General features: G+C 39.9%; 1 protein-coding gene across 10 annotated transcripts in view; it reads left to right on the forward strand.

Annotated features, from left to right (window-relative positions):
- The window catches only part of RAB27A (RAB27A, member RAS oncogene family), an 85637-nt gene that overhangs the window by 60871 nt on the left and 2502 nt on the right, over window positions 1-22264 (forward strand). For all 10 annotated transcript variants that reach the window (XM_043471915.1, XM_043471917.1, XM_043471923.1 and 7 more), the window contains 3 exons: window positions 2512-2597; window positions 5354-5457; window positions 11038-11161. In XM_043471915.1, the coding sequence (XP_043327850.1) occupies window positions 2512-2597; window positions 5354-5457; window positions 11038-11161 (314 nt within the window). The remainder of the gene's footprint in view (window positions 1-2511; window positions 2598-5353; window positions 5458-11037; window positions 11162-22264) is intronic.

Consider the following 22264-nt stretch of genomic DNA (forward strand, 5'->3'; position numbering starts at 1 on the left):
ATAACCTTTTTATATATTTAAAGTTGGTAGTGTTGTCCTTTCTTTCATTTCTGATTTTAAGAATTTGAATCTATTTTTATTCTTAGTTTAACTAAAGGTTTATCAATTTTCTTGAGCTTTTCAAAGAAAAGATAATTTATTTCTACTCTAATCTTTATTATTCTTGCCTTCTGTTTGCTTTGGATTTAGTTTACTTTTATTTTTCTAGTTTTTTAAGGTTGACATTTAAGTTATTGATTTGAGATCTTTCTTGTTTTTTAATATAGGTGTTTACTGCTATACATTTACCTCTGAGCACTATTTTAGCAGTGAAGCTACTTTTTGTATATTGTGCTTTTCATTCATCTAAAAATGCTTTCTAGTTTCCATTATGTTTCTTCTTTGACCCATTGGCTGTTTAAGATTATATTATTTAATTTCCACATAGTCATGAATTTCCCAAATTCCTTTCTGTAAATGATTTCTAATTTTCTTTAAAAACCACATTATGGTTAGAAAATATATTTTGTATGACTTTAGTCTCTTAAACTTGTCAAGGCTTGTTTGATGACCTAACATAAGGTCTGTCCTTGAGAATGTTTCATATGTGCTTGAGAAGAGTGTGTGTTTTGCAGTTGTTGGGTGAGGTCTTCTATGGATGTCTATATCATGTCTAGTTGACTTAGAATGTCCTGCAGCTCTTCTGTTTCCTTGTTCATCTGCTTGCTTGTTTTATCCATTATCAAAAGAATACTGAAGTTTCTAAATATTGTCAAATTGTTTATTTCTCTCTTTTTATCTGTATGTATTCTTAAAGGTAACCACATGGCCCTTTTATCATTATAAAATATCCTTTTTTGTCTCTTTTTGTCTTCAAGTCTATTTTGTCTCATATTAGTGTAACTCCGGCTATCTTTTTGGTTATTGTTTGCATGACATTGTATTTTTTTCATTCTTTTCCTAAAACCCTTTTTGTGTCTTTGAGCCTAAAATATGTCTTTTGTAGAGAGCATATAGTTGGATCACATCTTTAAATCTATTCTGCTAACCCTTGCCTTTCACTTGGAATCTTCAATCCATTTACATTCAGTATAATTACTAACAAAGGAAGATTTATGCCTGCCATTTTGCTACTTATTTTCTATATGTCTTATCTTTTTTTTGTCCTGTTACTTCTTTGCACCCTTACACTACTAGAAAATTTTAAATTTAAATTCCCTTCTCACTTTTTATTTTTTGAATTGTTTTCTTAATAGTTCCCCTGAGGATTAAAATTGTCATCTTAATTTTTAACAGTCTAGTTTGGATTGATACCCACTTAATTTCAATGCCATACTCTGCTCTTATATGGCTCCATTTCCTGCCCATTACTTTTCATATTGCATCTTTATGTACTGTGTACCTATCAACACGGGTTTATAATTATTGCTTTATGAAATTGTGTTTTAGTCTGATGCAGGAAAGAGTTATGAAAAACCATTTATATTGTCTTTTGTATTGACCCATGTAGTTACCTTTACTGGTGCTCTTTATTTCTTTGTGTGACTTTGAATTCCTGCCTAGTGTCTTTTCATCTCAGCCTGAAGCTCTGTCTTTGTTATTTCTTGCAGGGCAGTTTTGCTAGCAGTGAATTTTATGTTTTTGTTTATCAGAAGATGTTTTAGTTTCCCTTTTAATTTGAAGGATAGCTTTGCTGGATATAGGGTTCTCGGTCTGTAGTCTTTTTCCTTTCTGTAATTTTTATTGTCCTACTGCCTGTTGGCCTCCATTTTTATTTATTTGTTTTTTAATGATGAATCAGCTCTTAGTCTTATTGAGATCCCTTATAGGTATTGAATCACTTTTCTCTTGCTGCTTTAAAAATTCTCTCTGTCTTGATTTTTGACAGTTTGGTAATATGTCTAGTCAGTATAAGAAAGTTTATCCTTCTTGAAGTTCATTGAGTTTCTTGAATATGCACATGAATAATTTTCATCAGATTTTGGAAGTTTTTGGCTATTATTTCCAGAAGTATTTTTTCTGCCTCTTTCTGTCTCTCCCTTCCCTCCTGCAAATAAAATATTACTTGTACATTCTGTAATATATTTATAAAGATATATAATGTGCTTACACATTATAATGAAGAGCCAACTCAATGGAAAAGACCCTGATTCTGTGAAAGATTGAGGGCAGGGGAGAAAGGGCAACAGAGAATGAGATGTTTGGATGGCATTATCAATTCAATGGACATGAGTTTGAGCAAACTCCAGGAGACAGTGAAGGACAGGGAACTCTGGCATGCTGCAGTCCATGGGGTTACAAAGAGTCAGACACAACTGAGCGACTGAACAACAAAAATGTGCTTATATCATTTAATACAAATTATTATGTTATATAGAGACAATTATTTGAAATAAAATACAAATAAGATTGTATTCCAGATGGAATTTTCTTTAGAAGTTTAGATACTTAGGGGAGTTGTACTGAATAGGTAAGTGAGAAGAGTTCACCAGTCTCAGAAGTTCTCTTTTCTTTTTCATTTTGCCATTTTAGGTGTACAGAGCCAATGGGCCAGATGGAGCTGTTGGCAGAGGTCAGAGAATCCACCTGCAGTTATGGGACACAGCTGGACAAGAGAGGTATGAAATCTTTGGTCATGTGCTCTTTGCTGGAACAAAGGGGAAAAACAACTGCACTCTTCACACCGTGACCTGAGCAGGAAAAGGCCAACTGATTCATTGATGTGCACCTGGATAAGCCATGCTGCCAAATTAGCAGGAAATTTATCAGCCTGAAATGATAATAGTGGCTTTATTTCATACAAGGTCAAAGGGAAAATGAATCCTTTTAAAAATGGATGCTTTTACTTATGGACTTCTTTCTTTTTCTCCCCCTTTTAAAAAACCTGTATACTTGTCTCCGTTTACTTCTGCTGCTTACTCAACCACAAAGAAAGCTAGAGTTGCATGCATTTTCCTTACCTGATTATTGGAACCTAGCATAAAAATCATGTTGAAATTAACTTATATGATCAGAAGTTGCTTGACAAAAATGTCACATGAAATCTTCATATAAAGTTACTTTCTTTGATTGAAATATAGTTGATTTACAGTGTTATGTTAATTTCTGCTGTACAGTAAAGTGATTCAGGTATACAAATATATACATTCTTTTTTATATTATTTTCTATTATGGTTTATCACAGGGCATTGAATATAGTTCCCTGCACACTATACAATAGGACCTTGTTGATTATCCATTCTGTGTATAATAGTTTGGATCTGCTAGGCCCAAACTCCCAATCCATCCCTCCCCCACCCGCCCCTCCCTTGGCTCCACAGGTCTGTTTAAAGTTGCTTTCAGTTAGCTGCAGCTCTGTTATCTCTCACAATTTCCTTGAAGGATTTGATTTGTTTGTTTAACTTTTTGTTATGGAAAACTCCAAGTATATACAGAAGTAGAGAGGCAAGCACAGTGAAATCAGGTACTGACTTCCCAGTTTCAACAAACATCAGGTTGTGGCCCATCTTACTTCATGTATATCCTTCACCTCTTCTCACTGCCCCCCTGCCCCACAGTTATTTTGAAGCAAATTCCAAATATCAAATTGTTTCTTTTGTAACTATTTGGTACATATCTCTGAAAGATGGGTACTTTTTTTGGTAAAAACATGGATTAGAATTATTTGAGAACACTTAAAATAGCTAATTAAAGGACATATTCTAAACCAATATTTTCTTCTCTGGAGCCTTTGCCTGTCAGTTGCAGACTTTGCATAATGGCAAAATGAGAGAAAACCTGCGAGAGGGAGAGAGGCAGGGAGATGGCAGGATAAATCCTTAGTGCATGCATGCATGTGTGTGCTCAGTTGTGTCCAGCTCTTTGTGACTCCATGGGCTGTGGCCCACCAGGTTCCTCTGTCCAAGGAATTTTCCAGGCAAGGATATTGGAGCAGGTTGCCATTTCCTATGCCAGGGGATCTTTCCCACCCAGGGATCGAAGCTGTATCTTTTGCATCTTCTGCATTGGCAGGCAGATTCTTTACCACTAGGCCACTTGGGAAGCCCAAATCCTTGGTGGAGAGGGTACAAAGAAAGGGGAAATTGAGTCTGATTACCACTACCCTAAAGCCACTGGCCAGTGTGGCCTGTTCGGTGGGCCGAGTCCCATGCTGGTCGCGATAACCTGAGCTGGTACCGGCCGACCTTGGCTGCCCGAGGGCCGTTGCCAAAGCACCCAGAGCAGGTGACTCAAAGTCGAGAGGGAGAACGAGTGGTCTGGTTGCAAGATCCAGGAGCCATCGGGTCCTGCCACTCTCTTGCAGGGAACTCAAAACTGGCTGTGGGGAAGGCCACTAGGGTTGGGACAGCTGCCATCTGGGGCTTATTTCAATTTTGCCAATTGTTACTTTATAGAATGGAGAAGGCAATGGCACCCCACGCCAGTACTCTTGCCTGGAAAATCCCATGGACGGAGGAGCCTGGTAGGGTGCAGTCCATGGGGTTGCAAGGAGTCGGACAGGACTGAGCGACTTCACCTTCACTTTTCACTTTCATGCATTGGAGAAGGAAATGGCAACCCACTCCAGTGCTCTTGCCTGGAGAATCCCAGGGTCAGGGGAGCCTGGTCGGCTGCCGCCTATGGGGTTGCACAGAGTCGGACACAACTGACACGACTTAGCAGCAGCAAAACCAAAGAAATGGTTCTCAGGGATAAGGGATTTCTGTAGAGACTGAAATTAAAAGGTCATGCATGGAACACATTGTGATGTTAAATCAAGTCAGGCTTTCACAGGACAGGGAAGACACATACACAGCAAGCACCGTTGCTTTTGGCCTATTTAACTTTTAATTGTACGATAAATTCTTGGCTGAGACAAAGAGATCATGAGCTAGTTCTTGCCATCCCTGTCCAGAGGGCTGGTTTTTCAAATCACATGGCTTATTAATACATAAATTTCTACCGGTTAGATAAATAACTTATTATACACATTTGGAATATCTTCATCTAATTTGTTAAATTAAAAAAAATTGTTTTTATTTTTTTTTGTTTGTTTTTATTTTAAAAGAAAATTCCAATAACTGTTAGCATTTTAGAATGTCTGTATGTTTTCAAATATTTTTTCTTGTTCTAAATACCTATTTACTATATTTTTAATTTACTCAATGTCATTGATTATGTACATAATTTTACACTGTTGAAACTATCTATTATATAATAGCATAATTCAGTAAACCTTATGCAAATAAGATCTATGCATAGTGTGCATGTATAATGCGAAGTTAGTAGAAACAGTGGCATGTTGTTAAACATCTGACTTGTTATTGATGAACTGTTGTATGTTTCAAAGAGTAGGGCTGTGGTTTAGGTGACCAACCTGCTTTTATGTTCCCAGGTTTCGTAGCTTGACAACTGCCTTCTTCAGAGATGCTATGGGGTTTCTTCTGCTTTTTGATCTGACAAATGAGCAGAGTTTTCTCAACGTCAGAAACTGGATAAGTAAGTAGTATTGTCTCCCTGCCTGTTGCTTCCCACTCCCTGAAACAGAATCTCTCTTATATTCTACTTCTTTTGTAAGTTGTTTTGTGAGAGCTCCTAATGCTGTTTAAAATGCTATTTAAAGGAGCACAGCTCCTTAGGTCAGGAGCAAACATGACTGAAGTCCTCTGCTTCCCCTGGTCATGCTAACCTCCATTTGTTGAGTGCATTTTGCACTCTGGATTCATGGAGTGTTTTCTGTGTAATCTCTTCACCAGGCTTTTCCACAAAGAGGACTCTTACCCCCATTTTATAGATGAGGAGATAGAAGCCTAGAGAAGTGCTATCGAGTCTGATACCATCCCAGGGTTCAAAACATGTAGTACATTGACGCTTTTGAAAAATTAATGGATCCTAACCCTGTCTCAAGGTCTCTTCTGTATTTAAATGGCCAGAGCACTTGCCAGGAGGATCTTGTCATAGAAACCTCTAGAACTGCCTTGGCCAGAGTGGTCCCCAGCACAGTATACATAAACCTGCATTTTGGCTCTTTGGAGACAGCCTGATAGCTTACATGATTGGTTAGTAGTCATTTAGAATCCTGCTACTTGACGAAATGTACATTTTCCTCTGTTGGTTGTATTGGTGGAATCATAGAGAACCTACTGGGGAGGCCTGTGATGTTAAATTCCTAACAGCCAAATCTTTAGAATGAAAACTTATTTACAAACCCCTACTGCATAACAATTTCTTATAGTTTCGGTGTTATGAAAGGGTAATGGGCTGTGATTTTTATAGTAGAAAGCCTTGTTTTTAAAAATGAGCCTTTAAATAAGTAATTGATGAATGCCTTGTGGATTTCAAAACATTTTCACATAGCTTGTATCCAGTTCCCATGTTCCCCCCATGAGGAGATCCAGGGAGGTGGTGTATCCTCATTTTAGGATAAAGATGGTTAGCCTTATGGAGTAATAGGCTTGCCCAAGGACATGGAGCTTTTGGCTTTTGATTCACTGGCCTTTTTGGGGATGGAGGGATTCAGTGGCTTTTTATGCTCTTTCTCAACTAAGTTAATCACTAAAAGTTGAAGAGCTATTTAATGCTTTAAATATAGGTTCCCCAGGTTAGTCATGCTTACTGGGCCTCACTTTGTTAAATGCCAGTCTGAGTCACACACCCTTTTGGCTGAATGGCAGTGACTATTTCTAATCTCTTATCCTCGTTCCTTGCTCATCATCCTCTACTTTGTGTCATCGGAACCAATTCTGGGGCTTTCTTAAGCATTTTCTAAGGATTGTTGTTAGAGATGGGCTCATAGAATCTTAGCACAGGAAGAGCATCAACCCACCTATTTTTCACTGGGAGAAACCGAAACTCTGGACAAGGTAAATCTCATCCATTTGGGCTTCATGGCTAGTTACGTGAAGAATAAAATCATGTGAAACTCTGTGTATTATTTTGTGTTTTCCTTATAGTGTAAAAGAATTCTTATTGCCCAGTTAGGCAAAGAAAACATACATACTGGAGATTTCACATCTTCAGTGTAAAGTATTCACTGTCAGAAGGATTCAATGTCAGAGGTAGTAATAACAAATCTTAATTAGGAATAAAAATTTGTTAATTATACATATTTTTTATTTTTCCTCTGCCATTTGTTTCTTCTTTTGGGGGTCAAATTAAATATATACATTATAAATTTAATGTATATTTTAATATTTAATGTATTTTGTATGTCTAATGTATTTAATATATATAAATTATATATCTATATACACACACAAGCATATATATGTGTGTACACATAAACCAATGGTGGATCGCAGAGCAGAGGCAGTATTGCATTGAGCAGGTAGCTGAGTCCTGGGTGCTGAAGGCCTGGGTGGAGTCCAGGTCTGCACCCTCCCTTTGCTTCTCCAGAAATGCACTGCGGTCCTTGCTCCCTTGAACCCAGCTCTCTCCTGTCCTCATGGGAAACGGGTAAGAGTCCCAAGCTGAGCCCTGCTGAGCTTAGGAGACTGAACAGAGAGCTGTGTCCTCTGGGCCTGAATTTGAAATCACGGAGGGATCGGATAGTGCTGTATCACTCACCTGTCTTTCTGGAGCTTGAGGATGGGCCAGCTGTGCCCACAGGCAGCGTGTTCTGTAGGGAACTCCAGAGTAGCCTATATTTCTAAACTGCTCTTCTGTAGCCTCACAGAAGTGGGACAAGAGCCCAGCAAGTATATTTTTAACATCTTTTTGCCTTTATATTTTTATTCCTATTATTCCCTCTGTCTGAAAAGTGCTCTCCATACTCACTCCCATTGTCTGAAAAATTTAGAGTTCAATTTACTCTTTAAAATCTGAGAAAATATGGCCCCCATGAAATTTTCTGTGATAACTTTGTTGAATTAAATTTTTTCTCTCCTTTTTTAAAAAAAATTTATTAAAATATAGTTTATTTACAATGTTGTATTAGCTTCAAGTGTACAGCAAAATGAATCAGTTATACATGTATCCGTTCTTTTTTCTTTTAAAGATTCCTTCTCCATAAAGGCCATTATAGAATATTGAGCCGAGTTCCCTGTGCTACACAGCAGGCTCTTATTATCTATTTTATATAGCCTATGCTGTGCTTAGTTGCTCAGTCATGTCCGACTCTTTGCAACCCCATGGACTGCAGCCCACCAGGCTCCTCTGTCCATGGGGGTTCTCCAGGAAAGAATACTGGGGTGGATTGCCATGCCCTCTTCCAGGGGATCTTCCCAACCCATGAATTGAACCCAGGTCTCCCACATTGCAGGCATATTCTTTACCATCTGAGCCAGTGGGGTGTGTATGTCAATTTTATTCCTCTCAATTGGAGTTAAGCCTATTATGTTTTGTACTACTTACACATGATCCTTATCACATACCATATCGAGTTGTAGTTATTTATGTATGTGCTTTCTTTTTTGGTGAGATATTTTAAAAGAATTCATAAATTTATTTTTTGTATAAGTAATTCACAACCTTTGTAAAAAAGTTAGGAAAAAAGAAAAATGATCAATTATCATACTTCCCAGACTCCTCAAAATAAATACTATTAAACATTGTTACTGGTAATACACAACATCTCTAAATGCTTTATTGTATTAACATAATGCTTTTCATGTGTGAGCATGCATCTAGATTCCCCCCAGAGAAATTGTTAAAACAGATTCCAGATCTCAAACCCAGCCTTCCTGCTTCAGTAGATTTGGGGTGGTACCTGAGAATTTGCATTTCTAGCAAGTTCCCAGGTGGTGGTTAGGCTGCTGGTCCATGAACCTTACCTGAAGATTCATTGAATTAACTCATTTAACCTTTACCTTACCCCTGTGAAGTAAATACTGTCATTGTCTTCATTTAAAGATGGGGAAACTGAGGCACAGAGTGGCCGTGTAACTTCCTCAAGGCCACACAGCTAGTAAATGGCATAGCCAGAATTCAGCCTCAAACACCTCCCGAGTTCATTTTCATAACCTTGACACTGAACAGACAAGGTGTTAACAGAGCACTGAGCCTCTCTGGAGACCAGAAAGGTTTCACAATGGAAGTAACTGAGAGGCAAGCTGTAAAGGAAGTAGGGGATGTCCCTGAAGGAAGGTTGTGTTTGGTTATTCAGGGTTTAGGGGCAGCACGCATAACAGCCTGGAGGATAGAAAGGATGTGGCTGTTGGAAACGGTACAGTTTGGTCTTGCCTGTATAGGGGGCAAAGGTCAGTGCCCTGAAATTCTGCACAAAGTATCAGGCCTCCGTTATTGCTCAGTAAATTCTAACTGACTTGACTTTCTCATGATAAGATATAATGAACATGACTTGATAATGAGGAACTAATGGTTAACCATGATAAAAAATAAATTAGGCCATACATTTTTGAGGATGTCTTATTGTGCAAGTTTGGGTTACTTTAATTTCACTGTGAGGCATGATGAGTATGAAATAAGACTTATTTTCCTTATTTGGGAGATTAAACTTTTTAGCTTAGTTGAAGTTCTCTTGCTTTAATTGCTGTTAATATGCCTACTAACAGATTTTCATGTGAAAAGAAATAGAAGCTATAGAGTGAGATTTGAAGTCTCCTGCTTCTTGGGTCTGGTGACAGAATCATTGACTATATATTCTGGGTTTTCTGTCTTCATTTGATCCTATATTTCATTTGTTTTAGATAAATTGATTCTGCCTCCAGTCCAGTTCAGTTCAGTCGGTCAGTTGTGTCTGACTCTTTGCGACCCCGTGAATCACAGCACGCCAGGCCTCCCTCTCCATCACCAACTCCCGGAGTTTACTCAAACTCATGTCCATCGAGTCAGTGATGCCATCCAGCCATCTCATCCTCTGTCGTCCCCTTCTCCTCCTACCCCCAATCCCTCCCAGCCTCAGGGTGTTTTCCAATGAGGCAACTCTTCACATGGGGTGGCCAAAGTATTGGAGTTTCACCTTCAGCATCAGTCCTTCCAATGAACACCCAGGACTGATCTCCTTTAGGATGGACTGGTTGGATCTCCTTGCAGTCCAAGGGACTCTCAAGAGTCTTCTCCAACACCACAGTTCAAAAGCATCAATTCTTCGGCGCTCAGCTTTCTTCACAGTCCAACTCTCACATCCATACATGACCACTGGAAAAACCATAGCCTTGACTAGACGGACCTTTGTTGACAAAGTAACGTCTCTGCTTTTTAATATGCTGTCTAGGTTGGTCATAACTTTTCTTCCAAGGAGTAAGCGTCTTTTAATTTCATGGCTGCAATCACCATCTGCAGTGATTTTGGAGCCCAGAAAAATAAAGTCTGACACTGTTTCCACTGGTTCCCCATCTATTTGCCATGAAGTGATGGGACTGGATGCCATGATCTTAGTTTTCTGAATGTTGAGGTTTAAGCCAACATTTTCACTCTCCTCTTTCACTTTCATCAAGAGGCTCTTTAGTTCTTCTTTGCTTTCTGCCATAAGGGTGGTGTCATCTGCATATCTGAGGTTATTGATATTTCTCCTGGCAATCTTGATTCCATCTTGTGCTTCTTCCAGCCCAGTGTTTCTCATGATGTACTCTGCATGTAAGTTAAATACACAGGGTGATTCTGCCTTAGGATAATAGAAAAATGTGAAAAATATTTCAGATAGAAATAGGTTTACAGAAAGACAATTCATTTTTAAAATGTGACTACTGTGGAGAGAAAATATATGAAAAACAGAGCTTTAAGGTTAGTCATGAGCACTAGGAAATCCTCCAAGTGTTTTTTTTTTTTTTCCCCCAAAGGATCTTCATAAAGAAGACAGCTACGTGGGGTGTGTGTATGTGTGTGTGTGTGTGTACGTGTACGTAAGTTTTGGAGGGATAACAAATTCTCCCATTCCTCTCCAATATAAATAAGCTGGAGTATGTGCATAAGGACAGCGTTAGTTTTACATCTCTGCCCCATCCATTTAGTTTTATAGCTTAGGGTATTGGTGTTTTGAAAGCATTATAGAGAATTATGTAGTTCCTTATATCTGTATATCCATTTACGGATTTAAAGCAGTTTTGCATATATTCTCCACTGATCATAGACTTATATTACTTATCTATAACAAATTTTCTTATCTTCTTCTACTGATAGGCCAGCTACAAATGCATGCATATTGTGAAAACCCAGATATAGTGTTATGTGGAAATAAGAGTGATCTGGAAGACCAAAGAGTAGTAAAAGAGGAAGAAGCCAGAGGACTTGCAGAGAAATACGGGTGAGTATTTTTGGGGAGGAGTATACAGCACAAATTTCTGATGCAAGCATTTGCATGTGAATCGGTAACAAAAAGGGCAAGAGCAAAAAACTGAGAGGGATGTAGACCTTGGGGGAAGGTGTCAAACACCTCCTTTGCATATTAGTATTACATGATTTGGGAACCATAGAAAAAGCCATTGGTGAGGGCCTTCATTCAGTGCTTCAGTACCATTTTCTCAGTCTCTTGGTGTTTGAAGAAAAGACAGCTTCAAGGGCAAACACCCTAACTGTGTAAGGCCTCCTTTCCAAGATGCAGGTACAAGATGCCCAGGATAAGGAAAGTCTGTATATTTATTCAGTGAGGAAAATCCAAAGCCCAGTCCATATTCTGCTTCGGCAAGTTCCAGGATATAAGAAGGCCTTATTGGCCTTGAAATACCTATGCTGGTGGAGGAGTGTGAAGATCTCCTTTGGTTTAAGCTGTGTTTTTCTTATGGTGTGTGCTTAATCACTTCAGTCGTGTCTGACTTGAAGGCCCCATGGATTGTAGCCCTCCAGGCTTCTCTGTCTGTGGGATTCTCTGGGGCAAGGATACTGGATTGAGTGGCCATGCCCTCCTCCAGGGAATCTTCCTGACCCAGGGATTGAACCCGTGTCTCCTGTACTGCGGGAATTCTTTACCACTGAGCCACCAGGGAAGCCCCATTTTTGTGGTGGAGAGTCAGCTAAATACTGTCTTCCTCCTTGAGCTCACGGGATAGGATCATAGTAGCAGCAGCGTTAATGGACATGAAAGAAGGGGTCAGCCACTGCTCAATAAAGTACTACAAAGCAATTTGTGCTGTACTTTCTTCCTCCAATATAATGAGAATGCAAATGTGCATGTAATAATTACTCTTATTATTAGTGGGAGACAGCAAGTAGGGTAGAGAAGGAAGGCGAGAGAGGGAGAAAGAGAAAGGAATAGAGAAGGGTGGTGTGGGTGGTGTACTGTGTATAGAGGGTGTTACTGCCTAGTGGCCTCGTTGTTAGACAAATCCAAGGAAGCTATAGGAGGGACTTTGCCTTTTTATCGTGTGAACCCTGCCTTTCTCTATTTTGGGCTGATGGAGTTCAGAAAGCACTCAAGGATGGGGTTCACACTGGAGAGGGAGTGGAAGGATAGGTTGACTGGGCAGGAAGGAACCAAGAGTCTGGAGAGATTTGAATACTAGGGAAGAAGAGTAGACTTGATCTGTAGGGGCTCAGGAAGTTGGTGAGGGCTTTGAACAGGGACTGCTGTTGTGAGTACTTCCCCAGGTCAGTCTGGGGTGACGGGGAGGATGGAGTGGAGAGCTTCTGGGCAGTCCCTGTGGAGGGTTGCTGTGTGTCTGATGCTGAAGCCCTCAGGACGGGCACTCAGAAGGGAAGGTGGATTTGAATTGGTGGAGAGCCAGAACCAGCTGGGACCATGACCATGGACTGAAGCTGTGTCAGTTCCTGTTGCTTCTGACCAATGGTGTGGGTGTCCACCAGAAGCCAATGCTCTTTGCACAGAGCTAAACACAAACACACCTGGCCCAGGAGCTGGAGAAGCCAAAGGAGAATCTAGGGGAAGGTGGAAAGGGAGACAGGTCTGGTTGCTGGTTTGTGCCACTGAGATGAGCCAGCAGATAAGTGACAAAATGTGAGAGCTACAGAATGGCTGCTGCTTCACTTCTGCCCTGCATCTCCCCCCTGCATCTGTCTGTGGTCCGCCTTCACTGCAGAGGGAGTTCTGGGAAGTGTTGTTCAATCTAGACAAGCTGACGGATCATAAAGCTACCACAGATGGAGAGTGGGGCTGGGCACTGGTGTCTTTTAAAAGCTCTCCATGTGATTTTTTTTTTTTTTTTAAAGCAATGGCCCCACTGACTTTTATTTATTTATTTGTTTTTAATTAATTTAATTTTTGGCTGCACTGTGTCCTCTCTAGTTGCAGTGTGTGGGCTTTCTCTAGTTGCAGTGTGTGGGCTGTCTCTAGTTGCAGCAAGTAGGAGCTACTCTCTAGTTGCGGTGCACAGGCTTCTCATTACGGTGTCCTCTCTTGTCTGGGAGTATGGGCTGTAGGTTCACGGGCTTCAGTAGTTGTGGCACATGGGCCCAGTAGTTGTGGCACTTGGGCTTAGTTGCCCCGTAGCATGTGCTATCTTCTTAGACCAGGGATTGAACCCACATCCCTGGGTTGGCATTGGCAGGTGAATTCTTAACCATTGAACCACCAGGGAAGTCTCTCCATGTGATTTTTGGAGCAGAGCTTGAGAACCTCTGACTGAGGTGATTTTGAAGTGGGGGCTGACCAAGCCCTGCAGGCGATTCTGATCACCTGATATGCCCACTTCTATCTTGATAGTCACTTTTGTAAAGTAGTGGAAGGAAAGAGGGATCAGATACCATGGTGGATTCTGAAGTGTTGAAGCTGGGGGCTGTGTTGCAATGGGGTGAGGAGGAAGTAAGTGATGAAGCAATGGAAGCTGTGAACCCAGCTAGACCATGCTTTTGAGAAGTGTGTCTGCAAAGACAAAAAAAAAAAAAAAAAAAAATAGGGCAGCTAGGAAAGTTAGCTAGACCCAACAATTATATTGTCAAGTGTTGTGGGGGGTCTGGATTAACTCATTCCTTCTCTGGGCTTTACCTGCCCTTTGCTTGTTTCCTCTGTGCCCATTCTCAGGATTCCACATCCTGCCCAGTATTGGAGAGCCTGCCGTTACCTTCTGACTATATGGAGACTCTGGGTACAAAAGGGGCCGCCTCTCCTCAGTGCTCAGCTCAGAAGATCTGGGCAGTATTTCATAAGAGAGGCTCAGTGTGAAGTTTCTGAACTGGGTTAAAATGGGCAGAGGAGAGATTAGCAGATAAGATAGTGGAGGTTATTGAAGATGGGAAGGGATGGAAGCAGACTTCCCTTAGGATTTAAGAAGCATAAAATAGAGTTCTGTAGGCTGTTGGGAGTTTCAGAGGAAGGTGTAAAGGAGTAATTGGGTTCACATGGATTGGAAAGATTTGACATTTAAGTTTAATGATTATTTTCACAGAAATCTTTTTTTTTCATTTTTAATAGTTGTAATATTTTCATTGGTTGCACATGCACTAAAAGACTATGTTGGTTAATCCATCTATGTGCTAACAATCAGAAAACAGTAGTTTATGGGATATCTTCACATCATTTGTATGTTATCTGATAAATTTGTGGGTTTTGTTACTGTTGCATTACCATCTATCCTCAGTTCATAAGAATGGATCATTGGTTCACAAGTGGCTCTCTGAAATATACATGTATTTAAGAATGAAAGACTATGTCTCAGAAAAACTTTGCAAACCTAATAAAAACATGCTGCAGTGCAAATAAGGAATATAAATGTGTGTCTGCTGGGACAAGTAAACTTGAAAATGAGGACTTCATGCAGCAGCCCAAAATAGAAAGGGTGAATTGGATGCATGATGATGAATATTCGAAAATTTATTTTTAGTAGGCTAAGAATCCCTTCACCCCTAATCCCCTCCCCCCCACCTTTTTTTTTTTTTTGTTATAACATTTGTTTAAATTGTAACATGAAGCTCTTAGGTCACTTCCTAATACAACAAAGCAATGTGGCCCATAAACCAGCTTTTTTAGAACAACTACAAAATAATGCTTTCCAATATTGAATAATATTGACAATGAAATCAGAGAAGAGAGCAAAACAGAGGGTTATTCAGATTTTTACTTCTACCAGTCAAAACCATGATATTCACATTGTTGCTGAAACACTTTAAAAAATATCTGCAAAGTCAGTGACAAATATGTTAGAAGAAAAAGCAGAAAGCATATTGGCAACATTCCTCTTTTAGATGGTACTGTTAGATCTCAGACTTAAGTGTGCCCCAGCATCACCTGAACTCTGGGTCCCACTGAATTTCTCATTTAGTGGGACTGGGATGAAGCCCCACAGTTTACATTTCTAGCTGATTCCTAGATGTTGCTGCTACTAGTGACTGAGGATAGCACTTTGAGAAGCACCCGTGTAGGTGTCAGGTTACCATGAGCTGTGCATGCCAGCAGATATTTTCCTTGCCCACAAATCTGGACAAAATGATGGTGCAACAGAATATGAAGCAGGTGTCTACTTGTGCCACGTTTGGGGAGGGACATGTGCTCACTGACTGATCACTGGAAAATCCATGCTAAGTCCAGGAAGATTTTTTCTCTTACACAGTTAATGATATCAGCTGTGCTATAGATGGGGCAGGGACACAGATTGTTACCAAGCGAGCACGAACCATAAGCTTGTAGGCAAAGACTTCATTGTAAGTGAAAATGATTGCATCTAAGTGTCCTTCTACCCTCTTCTTTACTCACAGAAGTTAGTTGTTAGTCAATATAAGCCTTTTGTTCTTGATTCAGGGTTAAGGGAAATAGAGGACATAATGAATATGATGAAAGTATGATAATTGAATGTATGTATATCACATGTGCTGTGCAAAGAAATAAGCAGTAAATTTTCACAGAATGAGATAAAACGGTCATTTAACACTGTATTAGTTTTAGGTATATGACTTAATGATTTGATTTATGTATACATTGTGAAATGATCACCACAATAAGTTTAGTTAACATCCATCACTGGCGCAATTACAGTTTTTTTTTTTTTTTTTCTTTTTTTCTCTTTTGCTGAACCTCAAGGCATTTGGGCTCTTAGTTTCCAGAGGAGGGGCAGAAACTGGACACCCTGCTGTGGAAGCATGGAGTCTTAACCACAGTGCTGCCAGGAGAGTCCCCTGTAGTTAGAAATTTTTTTTTTTTCTTATGATGATGAGGACTTTTAGGATCTGTTCTGAGGGACAGCAAATAGAAGAAAACTCTGCCCCCCTACCTCCCAACTGGAGACTACTGGCTAATGGGAAAGGTGCTCAGGAGTTTCTGGAATGGAGGATGTGTTAAAAACTTTTATTTACAATGTTAATAATATGAGCACAGACCGTTTCTGGTATTCCCAGTGGTTCAGCTCAGCACGCGGCACTCAGTGTTTCATCTAGTCTGAACTAGATGAAATGTATGACTAGCTTGATCTCTGGTACTTTGATTCTTTGAAAACTTGATGATATTTTCTCTTTATTCAAGAAATAAATAATGACTTATCATTGGGCACATTTTAAAACCACACACATAAGCTGCAGCTAAGCAGACAAGACTGATTTCCAGAGCCCCACAGAACTCAGAAGATGATCTGGATTTCATTTGGCACTCTCTCCCAGGGTGAAACAGCTTATGCCTCACCCTTTCCTCTAAATGCTTGTTCCTTTAGCAGCCAACAGGCTATAAAAAATAGTGAGACTCGCTTTTTACTTTAGTGAAAAATTCCTCCATAATTTGTGGATACACATGTGAGCCAAATATCTAAAACCATTGCACAGAATCACCAAATACACTTGCTTTTCATTCCTGGGAACCTCTAACTGGGATCCGGGATATTCTAGTTTTGTAGAAATAAGTAAGAGAAGAGAAAACAGCTGAAAATTGGATCCTAAATTATGACATGAGCTGGATACAGGTATCGGTGAAAAACTGCAAATGATTATGTCCCCCTCATTTTCTTAAACTAAAAAATTTGTGATTTATCTATTTATTAAAAGTACATCAAAATTGGTGTTCTGCAAGTGTTCCAAAATCCATTTAGTGCACATTTATGGATTGATATCAGTTAGCTGCACAGAATTTTTTCTGAAGGTTTGACGAACTGCTTCCTAGTTGTTCTGCACTAGCACCATCATGTGGAAAGAAGGAACAATGCACCTATCTCTATGGCTTGAAAGTGGGGCAGTTGATCCACTTGAATTTAAGCTGCTGCTGCTGCTGCTGCTGCTAAGTCGCTTCAGTCGTGTCGGACTCTGTGCGACCTCATAGACGGCAGCCCACCAGGCTCCGCCGTCCCTGGGATTCTCCAGGCAAGAACACTGGAGTGGGTTGCCATTTCCTTCTCCAATGCATGAAAGTGAAAAGTGAAAGTGACGTTGCTCAGTCGTGTCCGATTCTTCGCGACCCCATGGACTGCAGCCTACCAGGCTCCTCCGTCCATGGGATTTTCCAGGCAAGAGTACTGGAGTGGGTTGCCACTGCCTTCTCCGGAATTTAAGCTAAGATTGCTAAATTTTTGCCTGGAAAGTTTTAGGAAAAGCAGAACATTATTTTTAGAGAACAAGAGAATCCCATTGGATGAATATTGATTGAGCACTTGCCGGATGCTAAGCTTGTGTTAAGCCCCTTACCTGTATTATCTTATTGCTTCTTTATTAAGACTCAATGAAGCACTGTTATACCTCTTTGCAAATACAGAGAACTGTTTGGATAAAGTAGCCCAAGTATCTTCTAAAAGTGAACATCAAGAAGATATGGGCATAAAAATATGACTGACTTTATACTAGAATTTCTATGCCCTTAGGACAAGCTGAGCAGTCCAATTTTCAAATGTGAGCACAGGGCATCATTTTTTTGTTTGTTTGTTTGGTCACACCACATAGCTTGGAGGATTTTAGTTCCTTGATCAGGGATTGAACTCACGCCCTCAGCAGTGAAAGCACAGAGTCCCAACCACTGGACTGCCAGGGAATTCCCAGAGACATCATTTTATGATAGAAAGAAAGTCTTAATTCAGGGTCTTTGTTGTCCATCTCATTTAGTTTACTTTTTGTCTGGCAGCTCAAAGAGCTGAGGGTGGCAAGGAGTGATCTCTAGTATTCATTTATTCCTATAGGAATAAAAACTGCATTACCTCAGTTGCTTAGAAAACTCTGAATAATTAGTCTGAAGATTTTAAGGTTGTTAACCTGACTCCTGGTCACATCACCTGGAGGTTCACAAATGGTCAGAAAATACACTTTTAATTTTTAGTTTGTTAGTAGAATTTGGTATTAAAACTGTATATCTTCTTAATATTGTACCTCTTTTAATATGAGTGACTTCAAAATGTATACTTTCACTCATATACCCTGAAATTCTACCAAGTAAGTATTTACTTAAGTTAGTAAGCATTAGAGAATAGCTCATAGATCTGCTAGAAGCGTCTGTCATTTGTTGTTGTTCAGTTGCTCAGTTGTGTCCAACTCTTTGCGACCCCGTGGACTGCAGCTTATTCAAACTCATGTACATTGAGTCGGTGATGCCATCCAACCATCTTGTCCTCTGTCGTTCCCTTCTCCTCCTGCCTTCAATCTTTCCCAGCATCAGGGTCTTTTCCAATGAGTCGGCTTTCTGCATCAGGTGGCCAAAGTACTGGAGCTTCAGCTTCAGCCTCAGTCCTTCCAGTGACTATTCAGGACTGATCTCCTTTAGGATTGATTGACTGGTTTGATCTCCTTGCAGTCCAAGGGCCTCTCAAGAGTCTTCTCCCACACCACGGTTCAAAATCATCAGTTCTTCAGCACTCAACCTTCTTTATGGTATTAATCAGTAAAGTAAGATCTGTTTTCTCTCAGCATTTAGTGATGATCACTTGTGGTAGTAAGGAATGGTAGTAAGTATGGTTTGACAAGAACTGGAGGGAAACAAATGCTTTGGAGCATGAAACACATTGGCTAGGACAGATCTGAGTGAGCCATCTCTAATGTAGGGAAGCATAATTCAGACTACCAGAATTTAGGGCAAGACTATAGATCAGCTTCATAGTGGATTGAATCAATTTTTGTGGGCTAGTTAATGTTAATGTTTAAAATCTTGCTAAGGTCTCTTGGAGCTGTGATTTTCCACAATTCAGTGATTCTATATGTTCTGAGTTTTAAACAACAAAGTTAAAAACAAACTTTTGTAACCCATTACTGTGTTTGAAATAGAAAATGTTTATTAATGACACATTTGTCAGAAATAACACATTTCTTATGTGTCAGACTCCAATCTAAGTCCTTTAGATGTTAACTCAGTTAATCCTTCATAGGAAGATCATGATATTTTCTGGTTTTATGGATAAAGCAACTGAGGCACAGATGTTTATAGTTTGCCAGTGCTAAACAGTTAGTATGGAGTTGTAATAGGATTTGAATCCAGGCAACCTGACTTCAGAAGTTATGGTTGTTAACCATTGTCCAGACTGTCTTTAAGTGTCTGACTCTTTGCGACCCCATGTACTGTAGCCCACTGGGCACCTCTGTGCATGGAATTCTCCAGGCAAGAATACTGGAGTTGGTGTTGTTGTTCAGTTGCTAAGTCATGTCCGACTTTTTGTGACCCCATGATCTGTAGTATGCCAGTCTTCCATGTCCTTCACTATCTCCCAGAGTTTGCCCAAATTCTTGTCCATTGAGTCAGTGATGCCATCCAACCATCTCTTCCTCTGTCAGCCCCTTCTCTTGGTCTCACTCTTTCCTAGCATCAGGGTCTTTTCCAAAGAGTCAGCTCTTTGCATCAGGTGGCCAAAGTATTGGAGTTTCAGCTTCAGCACCAGTCCTTTCAATGAATATTCAATTCCTTTAGGATTGACTGGTTCAATCTCCTTGCTGTCCAAGGGACCCTCAAGAGTCTTCTCCAGCACCACAGTTCAAAAGCATCAATTCTTGGGCGCTCAGCCCTTTTTGTGGTCCAACTTTCACATCCATACATGACTACTGGAAAAAACGTAGTTTTAACTGGGTAGCCATTCCCTTCTCCAGGGGATCTTCCTGACCCAGGGATCAAACCCTGGTCTCCTGCATTGCAGGCAGATTCTTTACCATCTGAGCCACCAGGGAAGTCCTCATGTATAGGTTTTATCATTTTTAGACTATTTGTAATTTTTTTTTTATTTGTAATTTTTTTCATTTATGCCTTTAAATGATTATGGGATATTAGGAGCTGAGATGGAAGAAACTATGAAAAACAGAAATAGCTTAATGGAGAGAATCCTGTTGAGGAATTCAGTGAGGCTGAGGACTCTATAGTTGGAAAGATATATATGATGGACTTTGAGGAAATGTTAAAAATGAGATGTGAACCATTGTAACCAGCATTTACAAGAAAGTTTTCTGCTCAATTGCTTTTTTATTTTTGTATTTCCAATTTCAACCCATTATTCTCATAGGGAGAGATGAATTTTTCAGTTGCTTTTTCATGAAACAATGGCTTTCTGAATGGTGATAGAATGATCAAGCCTTCTCCTTAAGTATAAGCAATATTCTTAGACATTAAATGATTCTCCTTGGGTGTAACTGAGAAGAGCATGATGGAGAAAATCTAAGTGTTTAAATTTTGAGAATTCTTAATCTAAAATTCAGTTCATGTAAGAATGGCAGCATCAAAAAGTGTCCCTGGGACTTAGCTCAGTAACATAGGTAGTTGATAAATAAGTATTTATTGAGTTTCCACAAAGAATGTCTTCTTCAAACTTGGTAGAGGAATACTACATGTGACCAGGGGGATGAGAAAAATGCATTTCCTTCATTTTGTGAATAAGGCACCAGATGAAGATGTAGGGGAAAAAAAAAAAGACCAACAGTAACCAAAGAGATAGCCAGGCAAGAGGTTTAAAAATCACTAAGATGATGTAATTTGGCCAGTGAGACCTTCTCTGATGAAGATATTTTACTTTATTTTAAAAAAGATTTATTTATTTATGGCTGTGCTGGGTCTTTGGTGCTGTACACAGGCTTTCTCCGGATGCAGTGAGTGGGGGCTGCCCCCCAGTTGTGGCGCACGCGCTTCTCGTTGCAGTGGCTTCTCCTGTTGAGCACACAGGCTCTAGGGCATCAGGGTTTAAGTAGTTGTGGCACATGGGCTTAGTTGCTCCTTGGCATGCGGGATCCTCTTGGATCAGGAATTGAACCCATGTCCCCTGCCTTGGCAGGCATATTCTTAGCCACTGGGCCACCAGGAAAGCACCTGATTAAGGTATTTTAGAGTCAGCATATGAAGGGCTATGAACATGGGCATGGTAGAATCAGTGGAACAACTATGTCCATCATACCTCACAGATAGATGGATAAATGTTCAAATGAAGTGATGGTTCCTCAAGCAGTTTTTATGAGTTATACTCCAACAGGAGAGAATACAGAGTCCAGTTGCAAGGCCTGTTAGTTTCTGTAGGAAGCAAGCAGATAACAAGCAGCATCTTGAGGAATCATAATGGACAGATAACCTTCCATGCCTCCACATGTAGCCCCACTGTGCTTCTTAGGAAGCAGAACAGTTCTGAAGATATCTGTCAAAGCACCGAGAAGGTTAAAACAACTCTGTTAAAGCTCTCCTGTGGAAGCTGCTCCTGGTCAGGAAGTAATGCAAGAACTACTGGAATTGTAATCAGAGTCATTGATGTAGTGTTAACATGCTATGAGAACCCAGGAAAACAAAGACCTTCTTCAGGAAGAGTAATAGAGATGGATGTTAAGATATTTATGAATGTAAGGAATATTTTACTGAATTCAATTGCAGGACTCTTGAAGGGGCCAAACAACTTTCTTTTGTAGTTTTTACACCTAATGTAAAAACTAATCTAATGTAGTTTTTACATCTAAGAGTATTTTTGGTCAGACTCCTTACTAAGTGGTGGGAATGAAGTCAACAGTTTGAAGAACATATAATTGTATCATTATTTTCATGACTTTATTAAGAAGGAGGAAGACTTTGGCAGGTAATTGATTAATGCACTTGCAAAGATCAAGTATGAAGGGTGACCACCACAAGAAGACTGGTGATGTCTTAAGAACATGTGAAAAATAACCTTATAGATGATGCTTTGTGAGTTACTAAAGAATTATACCTAATCTCAGGTCCTGGGATAACAAAATAAACATGCTTAAGATTGATATGCTTGAGGAACCCTGAAGTGCTGTAGAATTCCGAATGTCTTGTCTTCAAGGATGTGGTCCAGGAATACTGCCTGGAGCTGACATGGGGCCAAGCCTTTGACAAATATAGCCAGGGACCTCTGATGTCTCATGTCGGCTTGTATTTTTTTTTTTCCCCATTGACAGCAAGCGAGAGTTCTCTGTTTTAGAGAACTTCATACAACATTATGTAAATTTGGAACCAGTAGAGCCTATGGTTGAGTTGGTTACACTTGAACAGCTGTGGATTCAAATCCTGATTCCACCCCTTTCTAGCATTATGATATTAGGCACATTACTTCATCTTTCTGAGCTATAGTTTCATCATTTGTGAAAT

This window comes from Cervus canadensis, chromosome 6, assembly GCF_019320065.1.
Source record: "Cervus canadensis isolate Bull #8, Minnesota chromosome 6, ASM1932006v1, whole genome shotgun sequence".
Taxonomy (NCBI): domain Eukaryota; kingdom Metazoa; phylum Chordata; class Mammalia; order Artiodactyla; family Cervidae; genus Cervus; species Cervus canadensis.